Source organism: Miniopterus natalensis, chromosome 1 (genome assembly GCF_054644295.1).
Source record: "Miniopterus natalensis isolate mMinNat1 chromosome 1, mMinNat1.hap1, whole genome shotgun sequence".
NCBI lineage: Eukaryota > Metazoa > Chordata > Mammalia > Chiroptera > Miniopteridae > Miniopterus > Miniopterus natalensis.
Genome location: NC_142081.1, coordinates 113,983,249 through 113,998,721, shown reverse-complemented (window position 1 = coordinate 113,998,721; position 15,473 = coordinate 113,983,249). Strand labels below are relative to the sequence as shown.

Genomic DNA, 15,473 nt, shown 5'->3' with positions numbered 1-15,473 from the left:
TTTTTATATTATAGTCAAAATATAATAATGACAGATCTATAGTAAAAATTTCCCTAACTTTCAGCTTCGTATAACGCAGATCTTTGGGGAAGCTGATCCGTCGTCGTCCTGTGTAGTGTACTTTCAAAAATCAAAACCAGCAGAAGCTTCTCTGACAGCCGAGATCAGAGGCGAAGGGAAACCTACCTTCTCGGCGCCCTCTCCTCCGCTTCTGCGCCGCTGTCCCTCTGTCCCAGCTTCTCCTTCAGCATCTTCTGTGGCCTTTGCCAGAAGCAGCATCTCGTGCCGTCCATCCCTAGAGAGCACAGTGTCACTGTCACTGGTGTTTACAAGAAGCCTCTGCAGTGTTTCCACCACCAAGCAGGTCAGAGCAAGTCAGGAGCCCGACAGAAGCCAGGTCCTGGGTAATGAGAGTCGCCCTGGCTTTCGGACGGGCGGCTCCCTCCTGCCCTCCGACTGGGGGTGCAGCCTGGTTCTCTCTGGCAGGGTGATTTTTACTAAACCTAAACTGAAAAAGTCTCCACCTCACACTGAGGGCTGGGGGGGTTAAGTGGTGTCTATAACTTTCACAATCGTCTCCTTAAGAGCAGACACTGGCTCATACATACAGTTTGTGGTATGAGTCTCAGTATTTTATGTAACAACTTGTATATTATAGCTGTGAAGAAAGATTAGTGTGGGTAAATTATTTACACCTGAAATGACATCAAGAACTATGACAGACAGCTAAAATTATTTACAAATTAAACACTGCTCACAATTTTTCTCTTTATATTTTAAATGTATCACCCTGGCCAGCTTGGCTCAGTGTCAGCCTGTGGACTAAAGGGTCCTGGGTTCAATTCCAGCCAAGGAATGTCCCTCTCACCTCTTCAGTTTTGCTACGAAGACTGTTTCCTCCCTGTGTCTCCCGCTGTCGTCTGTCTTCTCTGTCCATCCACAGTGGCCGCTGCTCCTCTGCTGGGAGCTCAGGTTGGTGTAATTTCCTGCTCATCGTGTCCAAGTATCTGAATAAAAGCGCGAATGCAAGTGAAGGTGAGTTGGGTGCTTCCCTTCTAGTGGCATCAGCTGCTTTGATGTGCCCGACCCCCTCCTTGCTCACTTTACATTTCTTGAACTACAGGAATTTCAGTTTTTCCCTCGGTTCTGCTCATGGGCTTGTAAGCCAGCGCTCCCCATATTCTGTTACACAGGTCTCCCCACCATGCCAGCTGCTCTTATGGCCAAAACTACGGTAAAATGTGGAGCAGATTCTGTCAAAACATTTTGCACAGTAATTATTCATAACTGACTGGGCTTAGGGATATGAGTTTGCAAAGCAGGCTGGAATTACTGAAAACTGATTTCAGATCTAGAAAGAAAAACCAGATGTGAATTTCCTAAGAAAAAGATGTATCCTGGGCCCCTGCACCTTCCAAGGCCTCGATCAAATCTTCCACGTGTAGGCCGGGTCTCTGGGATGTCAACACGCTTAAGGAACTACCACAAATGAGCCCATGGAAGACAGAAGTCAGGCTGCGCAGACCAGCCCCTCAGTGGATTAGAAGATTGCTTTCCTTTCCTAATTTTCAGCCTCCCCCCTCTCGCCTCCCCCCTGAAAAGAGCCATAATGGAAAACACCTTGGGAAAATGAAGCCAAGCAGACATGGTTTTGAATCCTAACTCTGTGACCCTAGTTCATTTTTCCTTGTGTCTAAAATTTTCTCCACTATAAAAGAGGGAAAATAATGCCATCCTTTCAAGAAAATTTCTGTGAAGATAAGTGTAAAGAACATACCTGGTTGCTTCATGGAAACAGGTCCTCAATAAACAGTAACTGTTCAGTTTAAAATCCTACAACATTTTCCCCAAATTGCTAACATCTAGCACCTCTGTGTTTACCAATCACATTTCAGAAGTTGTTATGCATAAAATAATATGGACTTTATTTTTTTACCTTTGATCACATTTTGATAATTACATGTAAAATAATATTAAGTGATCTTCTTTCTTCTCTGCCTAATCTTTCAAGAGCTCCTCACTACAGCTAATATAAAATCCAAATTCATTACCATGGCATTGAAAAGGGCAACAGGACCTGTTTTCCGACTCTCTACAACCTAATGTCACGTCCACTAGAAACCTTTACACTCACTCAGGACAGAGAAACATTAAGCTAAGATTATTTTTCACTATAATGATGAAAAAGCTTTTATTGTTATACAAAGTGTAGTTTGATAGTTAATTTAGGAATTTAAATGATTTAAGTACACATTTACAAATTATTTTTTTAATTTGAAAACAGATTAAAACTCAGGCATAGAAATGTAAACACCTTTCCCCACTATGAAGAGATTTAAACGGCAATGTGTCCACAAGGTAAGTATTTTCAGGGTTTCAATGTTACTTACTAAATTATTCCATGAAATCACTGAAACACAAGCTCTTCCACAGCCAAGTCAGCTTTATATAAAGGACACTTTTTAGCAGCACACATGGCAAATAAGTGACACAAGATACACACGGCAGGCTGCAAACACCTTTAAGCAATCAGAATTTTCCCTCTTTTCTTATTCCCTTAAAATCCTCACTTTACTTTCAATTTTATTATAATATAAATTTATATTTCAACATCTTACTTAGGAGGATTATAATTAAATGAACAGAATACTGAGAGTATTGCCGGGCGATTTAATAACAAACACTTCTTGTCAATTCACTTATGCTTCGAAATTTTATAAAATATGAGAAAATACTGGCAATCATGGAGCTTCACACATTATTGTAATGTGTCCTGCACTTTTAAATAATCTTTCAAACCATAGATCCAAGTAAAATCATTATACCTAATCTTTCTCTTTGTAATATAAATCTTTAGGTTTAATGTTTAATTATTCAACAAATGTGTATAAAAAGGCATAGCGCTTTGAAACTACATGGGTTCAATGACAGCTTTGTTGACTCAGTAAATCATATAACTGTTGAGAAGTTTTCAGTAACTTATTTAGATTATGTTTATTAATATGGTACAATTATAAATTTGAAAAAAGTCCAAGTAAATCAAAGAGCATTTAAGTCAAAGGTAATGCTTAGTTAGCACTTCTCCAAGTGCCAGGCCCCTTCCCAAGTGCTCTACAGGTCTCACCTCACTTAATCCTCATAACCACCCTGTCAGTCCTCATTCTGCACAAGAGGAAACTGAGGCACAGAGAAGAATCCTGTCAAGTGCACACAGCAATAAAGAGAGCTGAGATTTCAACCCAGAGAGTGCTGGCTCCCAAAGTTAGTCTTTAATGATAAATCAAAATACCTACTCCAATTTATCACCACGAACAATTTCATAGGTGTTTATATACATTTGTAAAGCAAATCTTACTACTTTCAAATATTAACTCTCACTAGGGAAAGAAAATGATTCAGTAAGCATTAAAAGTTAAAATTTTTTGATTTACAATTTAAAAGGTCACAGTACTCTAGACTTTCAAAGTCTAGTTTTAATTTTGTGTGGGAAACAATCTGAAATTGAACTTGAGGATTCATTACTGCAAACAAGTGCATTACTGGAAGCCAAAACCATACACACCACACAAGCCAATGAAATGAGTGTTTGTGCAGAATGTAGTATTCACAATGGGGAAAACTTCAGGATCAAATAAAAATTCTATCTAACCTTTCACAAGTTATACTAGTTTTTCTGTGCCTGATTAATTAAATAATTTTACTGGCATACACTACAAAAGTTGACATAAATATAGTAATTTAGAGAAAGGAGGGAACCTAAATAAAAAGCTTGGCAGGCAGGATGCTGGAACATATAAAACATGAGAAAAAAGAACACAGTTGGGAAAGAGGGAAAAAGAGGTCAAATAGATTGTTACCTGGAAAAAAATTTCAATGTAAGTTAATTTAACTTGTCAACATGTAAGGTAAATTCTCACATTTTCAGCTAAGAAAACTTTTCAAATTTATACAATTATAAAACACAAACTTAAAATATGGTATTATTCATATCCACTTTTAAAATAAGGCCAAGTAAATTGGAAAATTACTAAGGTATATATTTTGGAGGGGAATTCAATAGAGTATGCCCACCAATTACAGGAGAACCAAAGTTAAGGTATTACGAGGCCATGGAACCTATCATGACGGAATATACAGCACAGTCTACAGTCCGCAGTATATTCCAAGATACAAAGAAAAAATGTTACAGAAAAATCTAACTATTTCCTTACATTTTAATACAGACTGGCTTTAAGCACCTAATCTTTAAAAGAAATTTTAATTTGTTCAACTATTCCTGCCAAAAGTTTGATAATCTTAGTGAACTAGTAAACATACTTACATGCAACCCAGTAAAACCTAGAAAATATTTAAAACAATATTAATGACATTTTTTACTATCATCCTTGTGAATATTTTCTACTCATTTTCTTCTACTGTATTACCAACTCTAAAAATGGTAAATTTTCTGAAAGCTTATACTTGAAAAGCCTGAAAAAGAGATGTGATAGAACTATTCTAATTTTATAAATTCTTCCTTGCCAATGTGCTGCTCCTACAATTTGCCACTGTAACTGCAGAGCAGGAGAGGAGATTCTGACGACACAGACACATTTTAGCTCAAGGAGGAAATAGGGCATCATAGACAGTCCCACAGGGAAAGCGAGATGGATATCACAGACAGTCAGAATTCACTTTCTAGAAATCAGTTGGCTAATTTCTTTAAAAATAATTTCCAGAGATGATAGTCGATGGAATGCATTATAGGTAGAATAAGTCACTTATTCAATATAAGCCCTTGGAACTACCGATTACCAAAGGCCACCTGCTAGCAAGATAGTTCCTAAAAAGAAAAAGAGAACAGCCACTCTTTTCCTCTAGCTTCTGTACCACCAGAAATCTCCATTTTACTAGTTCATTCTGGCAGCTTTTAGACCAATGACATAAGAATATTCAAAGGATAAAGGCCACAGAATATGTGATTTTCATAATGAGAGGAGTTGTTACTTAATCTCTTTTAAAGAGGATCTTTCCCTTGGCCAGGTGGCTCAGTTGTTGGAGTGTCGCAGGTTCAGATCCTGATCACGGCACATACCCGGGTTTGGGTTTGATCCCTGGTCTCCGGGCCTGTAAGGGAGGCAACCGGTAGACATTTCTCTCCCACATCTACGTTTCTCTCTCTCCTTCTCCTTACCTCCCTCTCTAATATCCATTTAAAAAAAAGTGAACTCTTCAAAGTCTGAAAAACTCAAATTAAAACTCATAAATAAAATTACTTTAAAATAATTCTTATACAGTAACAATGTCTAAAAAGTTCAGGAGGAAAGGAAATGACACATAATGGGGAAAAAAAGTGCCCATTTTGAACTAGGGAGCAACAAAAAATATTTAAGAAATTTCTGATGTCCAAAAAGGCCCTCCCTCCCAATATCAAAGTAAACATTAAAACATTTAAAACTATAGTATATAGAAATAGGTACTTTAAGCTTTCTAAATGAGAGCATGAAGGCTCAAAAGAGAATGTTATGTAGGTGGTTAACTAGAACTTTAGAAAAGTTTAAGATACACATTTCCCTTTTCTCCAAAAATGAAAGCAAAAATAAACAAATGTAATATCCTCTAGTAATTAAAATAATCAAAAGGGAAATGAAAAATACTAAGGCTCATGAATTAAGCTTAGGCTAAAAGAGTTCCTCATGATGTTGAAAATCTTCATTTCTGTTTTAAGAGGAAATACTAAACTTGCTGGAAGAGGAACCTTGTATTTCCACAGCCCTTGTTACTGTAGATGAGAAGCTGACCATGTTAATTCCCCTCATTTCTCCCCTAAAAGGAAATCACTTAGCTGGGTCTGAGCAGGAGCGGTGACATTTCTCCATTCGTGGCACATGAGGGGCTCACCATGTCCCAGCCCCTCACTCCTCATTTAAGATAAGATGGCACTGGCCCGCTGCGCAGCACTAAAGTTATCGCAGCTGCGGGATTTTCTTACAGCCGCCCTGCACAGGCTTTTGTTTTCACAATATCTGGAAATGGCCTAGGAGCAGAAATCAAAGAGAGCACAGACACGTTAGAAATCACAGGGCTGCAGCCTGAGCACAGAAAGCGCCACCGCTGAGCCGCACATGCCGCTTCCTCAGGCGGGTGACAGCTCCTGCCCGTGGGCAGCTGCGGGCTCCCTGCCGAGCCCTTGGGCTTCTCCTTTAAGCTAATTCACTGAGGCGAGTCTCTTAGGGGCTGTGATTAGATGGCCAGAGGAAAGGGGGACGGAGGGTTTATTTTAAAGTTTGGGTTTTCTCAATGGCGTCTAAGGCGTGACAGGCTCCTAACAACACTATCACCTGTTGCCTGCGCACTTGGTCCCTTAAATATAATAAACGCACGGGGGCAAAATCAGTGTTACTCAGCTATTTAAATTCTACCCAGTCTTTATTAGCTATTATCTGCTCTAAGCAAATTTAAATGAGACAGGCTTCTGCTGTACTTTCCTGAAAGGTAGGAAAGATCTAATGATTGAAGCACCACAAGGTACTGTTTCACTTGCAAGTTAATTATGGTAGAAACACCCCATTTCCTAAAGTGCGATCAAAGTCCCACAGAAAGTGTCCATTTTAAACGTGTCCATTTCAGTTGTGAATAATTTTGTTGTATCACCAAAGGTCATAAGCCATAAATATGACTGTTCCATGTACTTTACCATTTCCATTAAAAGCCCGTGTACTTTCTACTCCCAGTATTTGAAACACACATTCCACAATTAATACAGGTCCCTCAGGTGAGCTTGTCTCACAAACTCACGGGACTGAACTGTGACATACAGAAAAGGCATGAACTTGCAAAGTGAGTTAAGGTGGTAAGTAGGTTACGTTTGTAATATGACTAGTGACTCAATTTTAAGAAATTATTGAAATATGGTTAGAAAAAAGAAAAAGTTTCAAAAAAAACATCAAAGATTAAATTTGATTTAAAATACTCTGAATCATGGTCACAGAAAAGACAATTTTCTTATAATGTGGGATTCTTTCTATCAACCATAAGAGATACCAGAAATATGTGAAAGAGTTAATAAGTCTTCTTCACCCTGGTAGTTTAAAAAGCTTTTCATTGTCCTACATAATCTGACCTACCCACAGATGGTGTCTGGTGTCTGGTGGAAACCCCACTCTGTGACTCCGCAGCCTTACCTCCAGGGCCTGTGCTCTTTCTTTTCGCAGACAAGCAAATTCATTAGGCAATTTGCGGTCACTCGCTAGGGACCGAAGGTCAAAATAATATTTGGCATAGACACTGGCAGAGACGTGCAGACGAAACCGGAGTAGAAATAAATACTGCGTCTCCAGCTCATTTCTGAGGAAGAAGGAAAACACAAAACCCACACGGGCGCGTCAGTCCCGGGCGCCCGCAGGCCCGGCTCAGCCCGAGGCTGCTCTGACTTAGTTACGAGACCGCAGAGGCCCCGCTGCGCTGCTGCGCTAACGCTCAGACAGCGCCCAGGGCGCAGGGCGGGGGCCCTTCCGCACCCCAGCACTTTGAGTTCGGGACAAGGGGGAGCAGGGGACGTCCCCCTGAGCCCTGTGCTGCTGGCCCGGGCTCGTTCCCCAGAGTCCCGGCGGCGCAGCTGGAGGCTCCCGCTCCTCCCCGCGCACAGGCCCCGCTGCGGTGCGGGCGGCAGGAGCTGCGGGGCTGTTCCTCAGCTGAGACCCTGCGGGCTTCCTCACCAGGCCTGTGCCAGGAAGGGGCTCATGAAAGGAGAGATGTGCCAACACAGGAGCGGGCACATGGCCATGGCAGCAAATGGGGCCACTGAGAGCTGCCACTATTATCTTAGAGGGACAAGTCTTGAGGCAACAAGGATTCACCTCTAGTAAATAAATAAACAAAGATGCCACACTCGGTGGGAAAGGGGAACCCTCCCCGCCCCAGTGCACCGGGCTAATGTCAAAGGGCACATGCAAGTTTCTGTTCACCTGAACCTTACTGGGGAGAGAAACTGTCACTTTCACAGAACTGGACACACTTTTAAAACTTTGGAAGGCAGAAGATTACAGATCGATGTCTTGGCTGGACTAAGCCCACCTTATGATATGGCTTCTGAGCGAGCACTAGAGTCAAACTCAAACAGTGTTCCCCACGCTGGGATGAGATCCCGAAATGTTCAGCCTGCCCTGCCCCTTCCCAGAACAGCAGGGGGACATTCCCAGGTGAGGTGTGTTCAATAAAGCAGGAAAGGAAATTTGGGAGCAGTCCCTTTGCTATGTGACCATAGTGCTGTCACTTGCCAAGAAGTTAAATAAATATAAAATTACAGTAAATTGTACTACTTAAGTCACAGTCATCCCTTGATAGTCATTAATAAAATGATAAATACCTCAACAAACATAAGAGAAGCTTTTCAAACATATTTGCTTTCCTAGTTTTAAAGCTTTAATATTTTATCCATTGGATAGGTCAGCAAAAGCTTGACGTTCTCCGGTATGGAGAACAGTCAGAATATGAGCAGAGATGAGGTTTTCCTCACTTGTTACACTTTAAACCTAACTGAACCTACTTCCAAAATTAATTTCCTGTCCATTGGCCATAAATCTACAGAACTGTAAATCAGATAAAGTTCTGATAACCAGCTAAACAGGACTTACAACAGGAATAGATGCACTTTACTGTCCCTTTTACAATTTCATCATAACTGCATGTTAACTGTGACATACAGCACCTTCCTAGGGTCACCACTTCCCTTCACAGGGATTAATCATGAAGCAAAGCGTGATGCCTACCGATCATGCAGCGTCTGGTTTATTCTCTGTTGTTTTTTTAGTTTTTCAGTGGCTACATGGCTAGATGGCAGACCATTTAGGGCACAGCAAATTTTCTGAGTAGCAGGCTGTTCAGTTTACCTTATTCTTTTGAAGGGAAATCATATTCTCAAAAGACACATAGATGTTGGAAAGTTTTAAGAAAAAGCTGATAGACACCAATTTTCCAGCTTAGACTCCAAGGAGATCACTACCAATAGGAGACAACAGCAGGTGGATGATACCAATGTACATGAAACACGGTTATAGTGCCTTCCAGTTTCCACAGATCATTAACAAAAGCAGCCTATTATAAACATAGCTCCTGGGGTTTCTCTGTTCATACTCAAAGAGCATTCTCTACAACAAATCTATACCTAGACACTGCCGCCATTTCCCCTGAAGCTCACATCGATGACACGTCACACAGCTTCCTGCACGTTCTCTGATGTTATAACGAGAGCCAGAGGCCCACAGGGTGAGCTGCAGGTGTTGAGAAAGCTTCAGCTGCCACCACAGTGGGGCTACTGTTCATGAGCACAAATTATCCTTCCCTCCAGAGACAAGTTTGAAGACTGATGACAGTGGTGTCAAAGTCAGTTTAGCTTCTGCAACTTCCCGCAGAAAACTAATTCCATTGGTTTCAATTTTATTATTTGCTGTCATAATGTTTGCTAAGATTATTACCAGCAAGGTCACTCTGACTACCCATTTTACATGATTATCAAAGTGTCCTTTTCTATCAAAAGCCATTTTGAGCTACTGATAATCCCTGGACCCTTCTCTTCATCACAAGTATCCTCATGTTAGTTCTCAATATGCATTTTGGTCATTCTGAAAGGGTATTTATCTAGAGTAATGAGAAAAGGTAACAGAAACCAATTCTGGCTACTGCCCACCATCATCTCAATTTCCTATGCTGTCAAATATAATCTAGGGGGGTCTTCCCACATTTTCTTAAATGCCACCCACAAAGACATTTTTGAAAATTGTTATTAAATTTATTCGGGTGATACTGCTTAATGAAATTATATAGGTTTCCAGCATACAGTTCTCTGATATATCATCTGTATATGGCATTCTGTGCAGACCACCCAAAGTCAAATCTTTTTTCATCACCAGATATTGGACCCCCGTTACACAAAGACATTTTCACTGTCAGGTAGGCACTTTGTCTGCTGGAAATACCTTTTGGGCTCATCCTGCCTACCACCCTCAGGGCCCTTCACAGCAGTTAATGTGGCCCGATCAAAACTCCTTGTGATGTTTGGTGTTCCACTCCCATCTCTGCATGCCAGCTCTGAGGAGCACCCTCATGGGTAACCTATAGCTTCCCACAAAGCAATGCTGTGGTTGCTGAGTGCCCCTGAAAATTCTCAAATGGGGTGGGCACTGTGCCGCGAACCAGCCGCGGCGAGCAGGACTGTGCTCCGGAGGTGAAGAAGAAAAGAAAGAGACGAAACAATGGGGCTGGGAGGGCTCTCTCGCTCAGGGATGCTGAGTGAGAGTCAAGCAAGCTTTATTCAGAGCCACAGCATTTTATACAGCGTTTCAGGGCATCCGGCCAACCTTCTGACCTTCTACGACATTCCTAGATACAACACTTTAGAGGAGGTTGCAGCCACACTGGCGTCTCAGAGGACTGTTTCCCAGATAAGGTAGGGGAGTATCTGGTCTGATTGGATCTGGGAACCATGCGGGGCTGAGCACACGGGGCAGCAGACATGTAGGCACTCCCTGATTTACAGGGGGCCTCGGCACTGACGCGCCTGGCTGATCTCTTTCAAGAACACCAGTGCGCCGCGGTCCGCTGCCCCGGGGCCCAGGACCCCACAGCACTGGAAGAGGCCAGTGATGTTTCTCTAACTGCCTGAGAGGTAGGACCTTCCTAAATCAACAGACCTATTTTTAAACATGTGAAATGCTCATTCAAGAGCAGGAGAGAGCACAAGAATCTGAAACCTGTATATGTGGCTAATCTTCTATCATGGTTTCTTTAACAACACAACTTTAGATAAAAGGAGGAAAAAACCAGTAAATGCAAATATACAATGTGTGACTCAGGTTTGAGCTGTAACCCACTCAACAGTCTAAGGCCATAACAGTGGCCAAAAAATTATTTAAAAAGCCAAATGTATGCCCCTTAAAAACGGAATGGAGACAACAGAAAAATGTTGACTGGGATCCAAACGGGTGGTAGAGTAGGTAAAAGTTACCCTCACTCCTCCCAGGACAAAACTGGAATTATGACTAAAATATAGAACCATCACATCAAGTTGAATAACCAATAGAAGACTAGCTGAGTAGAAGTCTTATAACCAAGGATTTATGAAGAAGCCACATCGAGAGGCTTCTGGTAGGAAGGGTAGAGACTTGAAAAGGGCTGGCCCCGGCTCCCACGTGCACTGGCCAAGCACCCAGAGGGCTATCTCAGCCACAAAGGTCTCCTCTTAAAGCACAGGGTCTCAGCCCCACACCCAGCTCCCCAGCCCAGAGCACCAGAGCCAGGAAAAGGAGCCCACATAACATCTGGCTATGAAAATAATCAGGGATCTGTCTTCCAGGGAGAGAGAGGAGTCTCATAGAAACCCAGGTCCCGTCCTCAAGAGCCAGCACACAAAATCTTGTTTATGGTCACTTACCCCAAGCACAAACAAAAGGAGGGTGGCTCAGTGCACACTAGTGAAAAGAAACTGGGATGTGTGGCTCTGAGCAGAGAGCTAAGGGACAGCTGCCAGGATCTCTGTGCTGAGTCCCTCTAGCCCACTGCCCACAGACATCATCTTTCTTGGGTTGAAGACTCTTCTCCTATGATATCACACTGAGGGAAAGCATAATCTCACCCTTCCAATCCCTGTCCTCTCAACCTGCAGAGCTCATATCCGACAGAAAATTCAGCTACCTGGGCCGAGGGTGTGGAGGTCTGGGCAGACTCAGGGTGTGTCAGAGACTGAGTTGTGTGGCTTTGGGTCAGGGGCCTTTTCTCCCCACCCCCTTCCTTAGAGCTTAACAAGTCCCACCCCACCCCCATAAGAGATCCACTAGTTCCACCGTCTGGAATCCTAAGAGCCCTGCCCTACTGGACTTGGGGTCTCCAGGAGCTCTCAGCTAAATCAAGGAAGACTGAATTGTGTAGCTTCAAGTCAGGGGTCAATTTTCCCTCGAATATTCAACTGGTCTAGAACCGTCTCTTCACATCACCAAATCTTGGTCTGTTTGGGCCTGGTAAACTCTGTTGGTTGACCCCAGATGACTCCCTGAGACAGTGCTCTACCAAAAAGTCTGTGGGCACCCAGCATTTGACAGCTGGATTTGATGTACTCTGGGAACTTTTTTCTGAGTGGCCTGAGACTCGGCACGGACACCAAGTTTGAATATGTATCAGTCTGGTGAACACCACTGGCTCCTACCTGATGACTCACTGAGAACGTAACTCACCTAACTTGGTACTGCCAGAGGCTCTTTCAGTGACCCAACTTAACAGGCAGCCTACAAGTGGAGGCAGGTAAAGGTGGATTGTGAAGTGCCTTGGGCCTTTTGCTGACCTGCACTAAAGCTCACTGCTGCTGGGAGGTGGCCTTGATGAGCAGCTTGGCCCTTCCCATGCACTCCCAAAGCAAGGGCAGCAGCAAACTGTGACTCGCTTTATAGCTCCAAGATGATTGCCCAGGGCCAGTCACAGGTAGAGTCTGACACTGACCTGCACTGAGTCAATCCCAAAAGGCGTAAAAACCAACACACCCAGTGGCAAGCTTCAGACAACATCAGAGCAGGACTCAATTAGCTCCATAAGCAGCACATTCAAAGGGAGATCTCAGGAAGCAAAGACCCCGCTGAGGTGAATTCTGCTTCATGTGTAAGCTCCTGCATATCAGCTCATACACCGTGGTCAAGGTCAATCTCCATAGTCAACCAGCATGAGGGCCAACTCCACACATAGATGGGCCAACAGCAATCATAACTAAAATACAACAGAAGGCTTTACATATCTCACACAAGAACCATTCCTGGAGCACCAGTAAATGTGATCACATAGTGTGCCAAGGGTCCCACAGGATACCTACTACATAAGGCCACACCACCACGACAGAGACACATAGCAGAATGACTTAATACACAGAAACAAACACAGAGAGGCAGTCAAAATGGGGAGACAAAGAAACATGCCTCAAATGAAAAAACAGAAGAAGTCCCAGAAAAATAATTAAAGAAAATGAATGCAAGCAATCTACCAGATACAGAGTTCAAAACAATGGTTATAAGGATGCTGAAAAAACTTAGTGAGAACTTCAACAGCATGAAAAAGAACCTAGAAATCATAAAATAGAACCAGTCAGGCCCTGCCCGGTGTTGCTCAGTGTTTAGAGCATCACCATGAGGACCAAAGGGTCATGGGTTTGATTCCCAGTCAAAGGCACATACCTGGGTTGCTGGTTCACTCCCTGTCCCAAGTCTGGGTACGTGCAGGAGGCAACCAGTCGATATGTCTACCTCACTTCAATAATCCTCGCTCTCTCCACCTTTCTCCCTCCTTCCCTGCCTCCCACCCTTCCACTCTCTCTGAAAAGCAATGGATAAATATCCTCAGGTGACGACAACAGAAAAAAAAAAGTCAAAAAAAAAAAAGAATACAATATCTGAAATGAAAAGTACGCTTGAAAAAATAAATAATAGTTTAGATGAAGCAGAGGACTGAATCAGTGATTTGGAAACAAAGCAGCAGAAAACAATCAGAAGAACAAAAAGAAAAGAAAATTGTAAAAAATGAGGATAGTTTAAGGGACATCTGGACAACATAAACGGTAACAATATCAACATCATAAGGATGCCAGAAGGAAAAGAGAGAGAGCATGTGAGCATGTAATTAAGAACTTATTTGAAGAAATAATGACTGAAAATTTCCCTAACCTGATGAAGGAAAAAGACACAGAAGTCCAGGAAGTGCAGAGAGTCCCAAACAAGACGAACCCAAAGAGGCCCACAACAAGATAAATCATAATTAAAGTGGCAAAGATTAAAGACAAAGAGAAAATCTTAAAAGAAGCAAGAGAAAAGCAGTTAGTTACCTAAAAGGGAGCTCCCAAAGGACTGTAACTGATTTTTTTGTTGTTTTTTTTTTACTTTTAAAGCCTTCCTTTTTATCTTTAATTTTATTTTGTTGTTGAAAGTATTACAGATGTCTCCTTCCTCTCCCTAGATCCATTCCACTCTACTGCCACCCTGTTCCCAGGCTTTTATTGTACTATTTTCTGTGTCCATGCGTTGTGCATACATGCCTATAAGTTCTTTGATTAATCTCTTCCCAACTCAGCCTTTTCTTTTGATATACGTCAGTCTGCTGCATACTTCACTGTCTAAAAATATGGAACGCTGCACAAATTTGCATGTCATCCTTGTGCAGGGGCTATGCTAATATCTAGGAAGTGATCATCATGGTAACTGATTTCTCAACAAACATTTCAGGCCAGAGGCACAGGCAGGACATATTCAAAGACATTAAAACAGAGGATCTACAGCCAAGACTACTCTAACCACCAAGACTATCATTTAAAATTGAAAAAGAAATAATGAGCTTCCTAAACAAGAAAAAGCTAATACCAAAACAGAATTACAAGAAAAATAAAGTATTTTCTTTAAGAATATGAAAGGAAGACAAAAAATCAACAGGGAAATGCAGACCTTAAATGAACCACTAGACCTAATGGATTTAATTGACATTTATAGAACATTTCACCCCAAAGCAGCAGAATACACATTCTTCTCAAGTGCAAATGGAATATTCTCAAAAATAGACAACATGTTAGGGCACAAGGCAAGTCTCTAAAAATATAAGAAGATTGAAATCATATCAAGCATCTTCTCGGATCACAATGCCATGAAACTAGAAATCAACCACTATAAAAAAACTCAAAAATATTCAAACACATGGAGGCTAAACAGCATGTTATTAAACAATGAATGGGTTACCAAGGAGATCAAGAAAGAAATCAAACACTTCATGGAGAACAACAAAAATGAACAGACAACAACCCAAAACCTATGGGACAGAGCGAAAGCAGTCCTGAGAGGAAAATTCATAGCATTACAGACCTATCTCAAGAAACAAGAAAAAGATGTGATGACCTATCTAACACAACAACTAAAAGAACTAGAACAAAAACAGCAAGTAAAGCCCCGAGGAAGCAGAAGGAAGGAAATAATAAAAATCAGAGCAGAGATTAATGACATACAGACTAAAAAAACAATACAAAAAATCAATGAAACCAAGAGCTGGTTCTTTGAAAAGGTAAATAAGATTGATGCACGTTTAGCCACACTCACCATGAAACAAAGAGAGAACCCAAATAAGTAAAATGAGAAATGAAAGAGGCAATATAACAACTGACCCAACAGAAATACAAAGGATTGTAAGAAAATATTATGAGCAACTATATGCCAACAAATTGGACAACATGGGGGAAATGGACAAATTCCTAGAAGCATACAACCTTCCAAAGCTGAATCAAGAAGAGGCAGAAAACCTGAAGAGGCTGATAACAACTAATGAAATTGAAGCAGTAATAAAAAAACTCACAGCAAACAAAAGTCCTGAACCAGATGGATTTACAGGTGAGTTTTATCAAACATTCAAAGAAGAATTAACACCTATTCTATTCAAACTCTCCCAGAAAATTCAAGAGGAGGGAAAACTCCCAAACTCTTTTT

General features: G+C 41.7%; 1 protein-coding gene and 1 pseudogene across 1 annotated transcript in view; both read right to left on the bottom strand.

Moving 5' to 3' along the window:
- Nucleotides 1–5,192: 5,192 nt before the first annotated feature.
- The window catches only part of LOC148094339 (cyclin-Y-like protein 1), a 46,266-nt gene continuing 35,985 nt past the window's right edge, over nucleotides 5,193–15,473 (bottom strand). Inside the window, exons 9-10 of the mRNA XM_087815773.1 lie at nucleotides 7,164–7,326; nucleotides 5,193–6,016 (exon numbers count right to left, since the gene is read on the bottom strand). Coding sequence (XP_087671899.1) covers nucleotides 5,906–6,016; nucleotides 7,164–7,326 — 274 coding nt within the window. The 3' untranslated portion in view covers nucleotides 5,193–5,905. The remainder of the gene's footprint in view (nucleotides 6,017–7,163; nucleotides 7,327–15,473) is intronic.
- LOC148094340 (U6 spliceosomal RNA) lies at nucleotides 14,125–14,186 on the bottom strand (annotated as a pseudogene).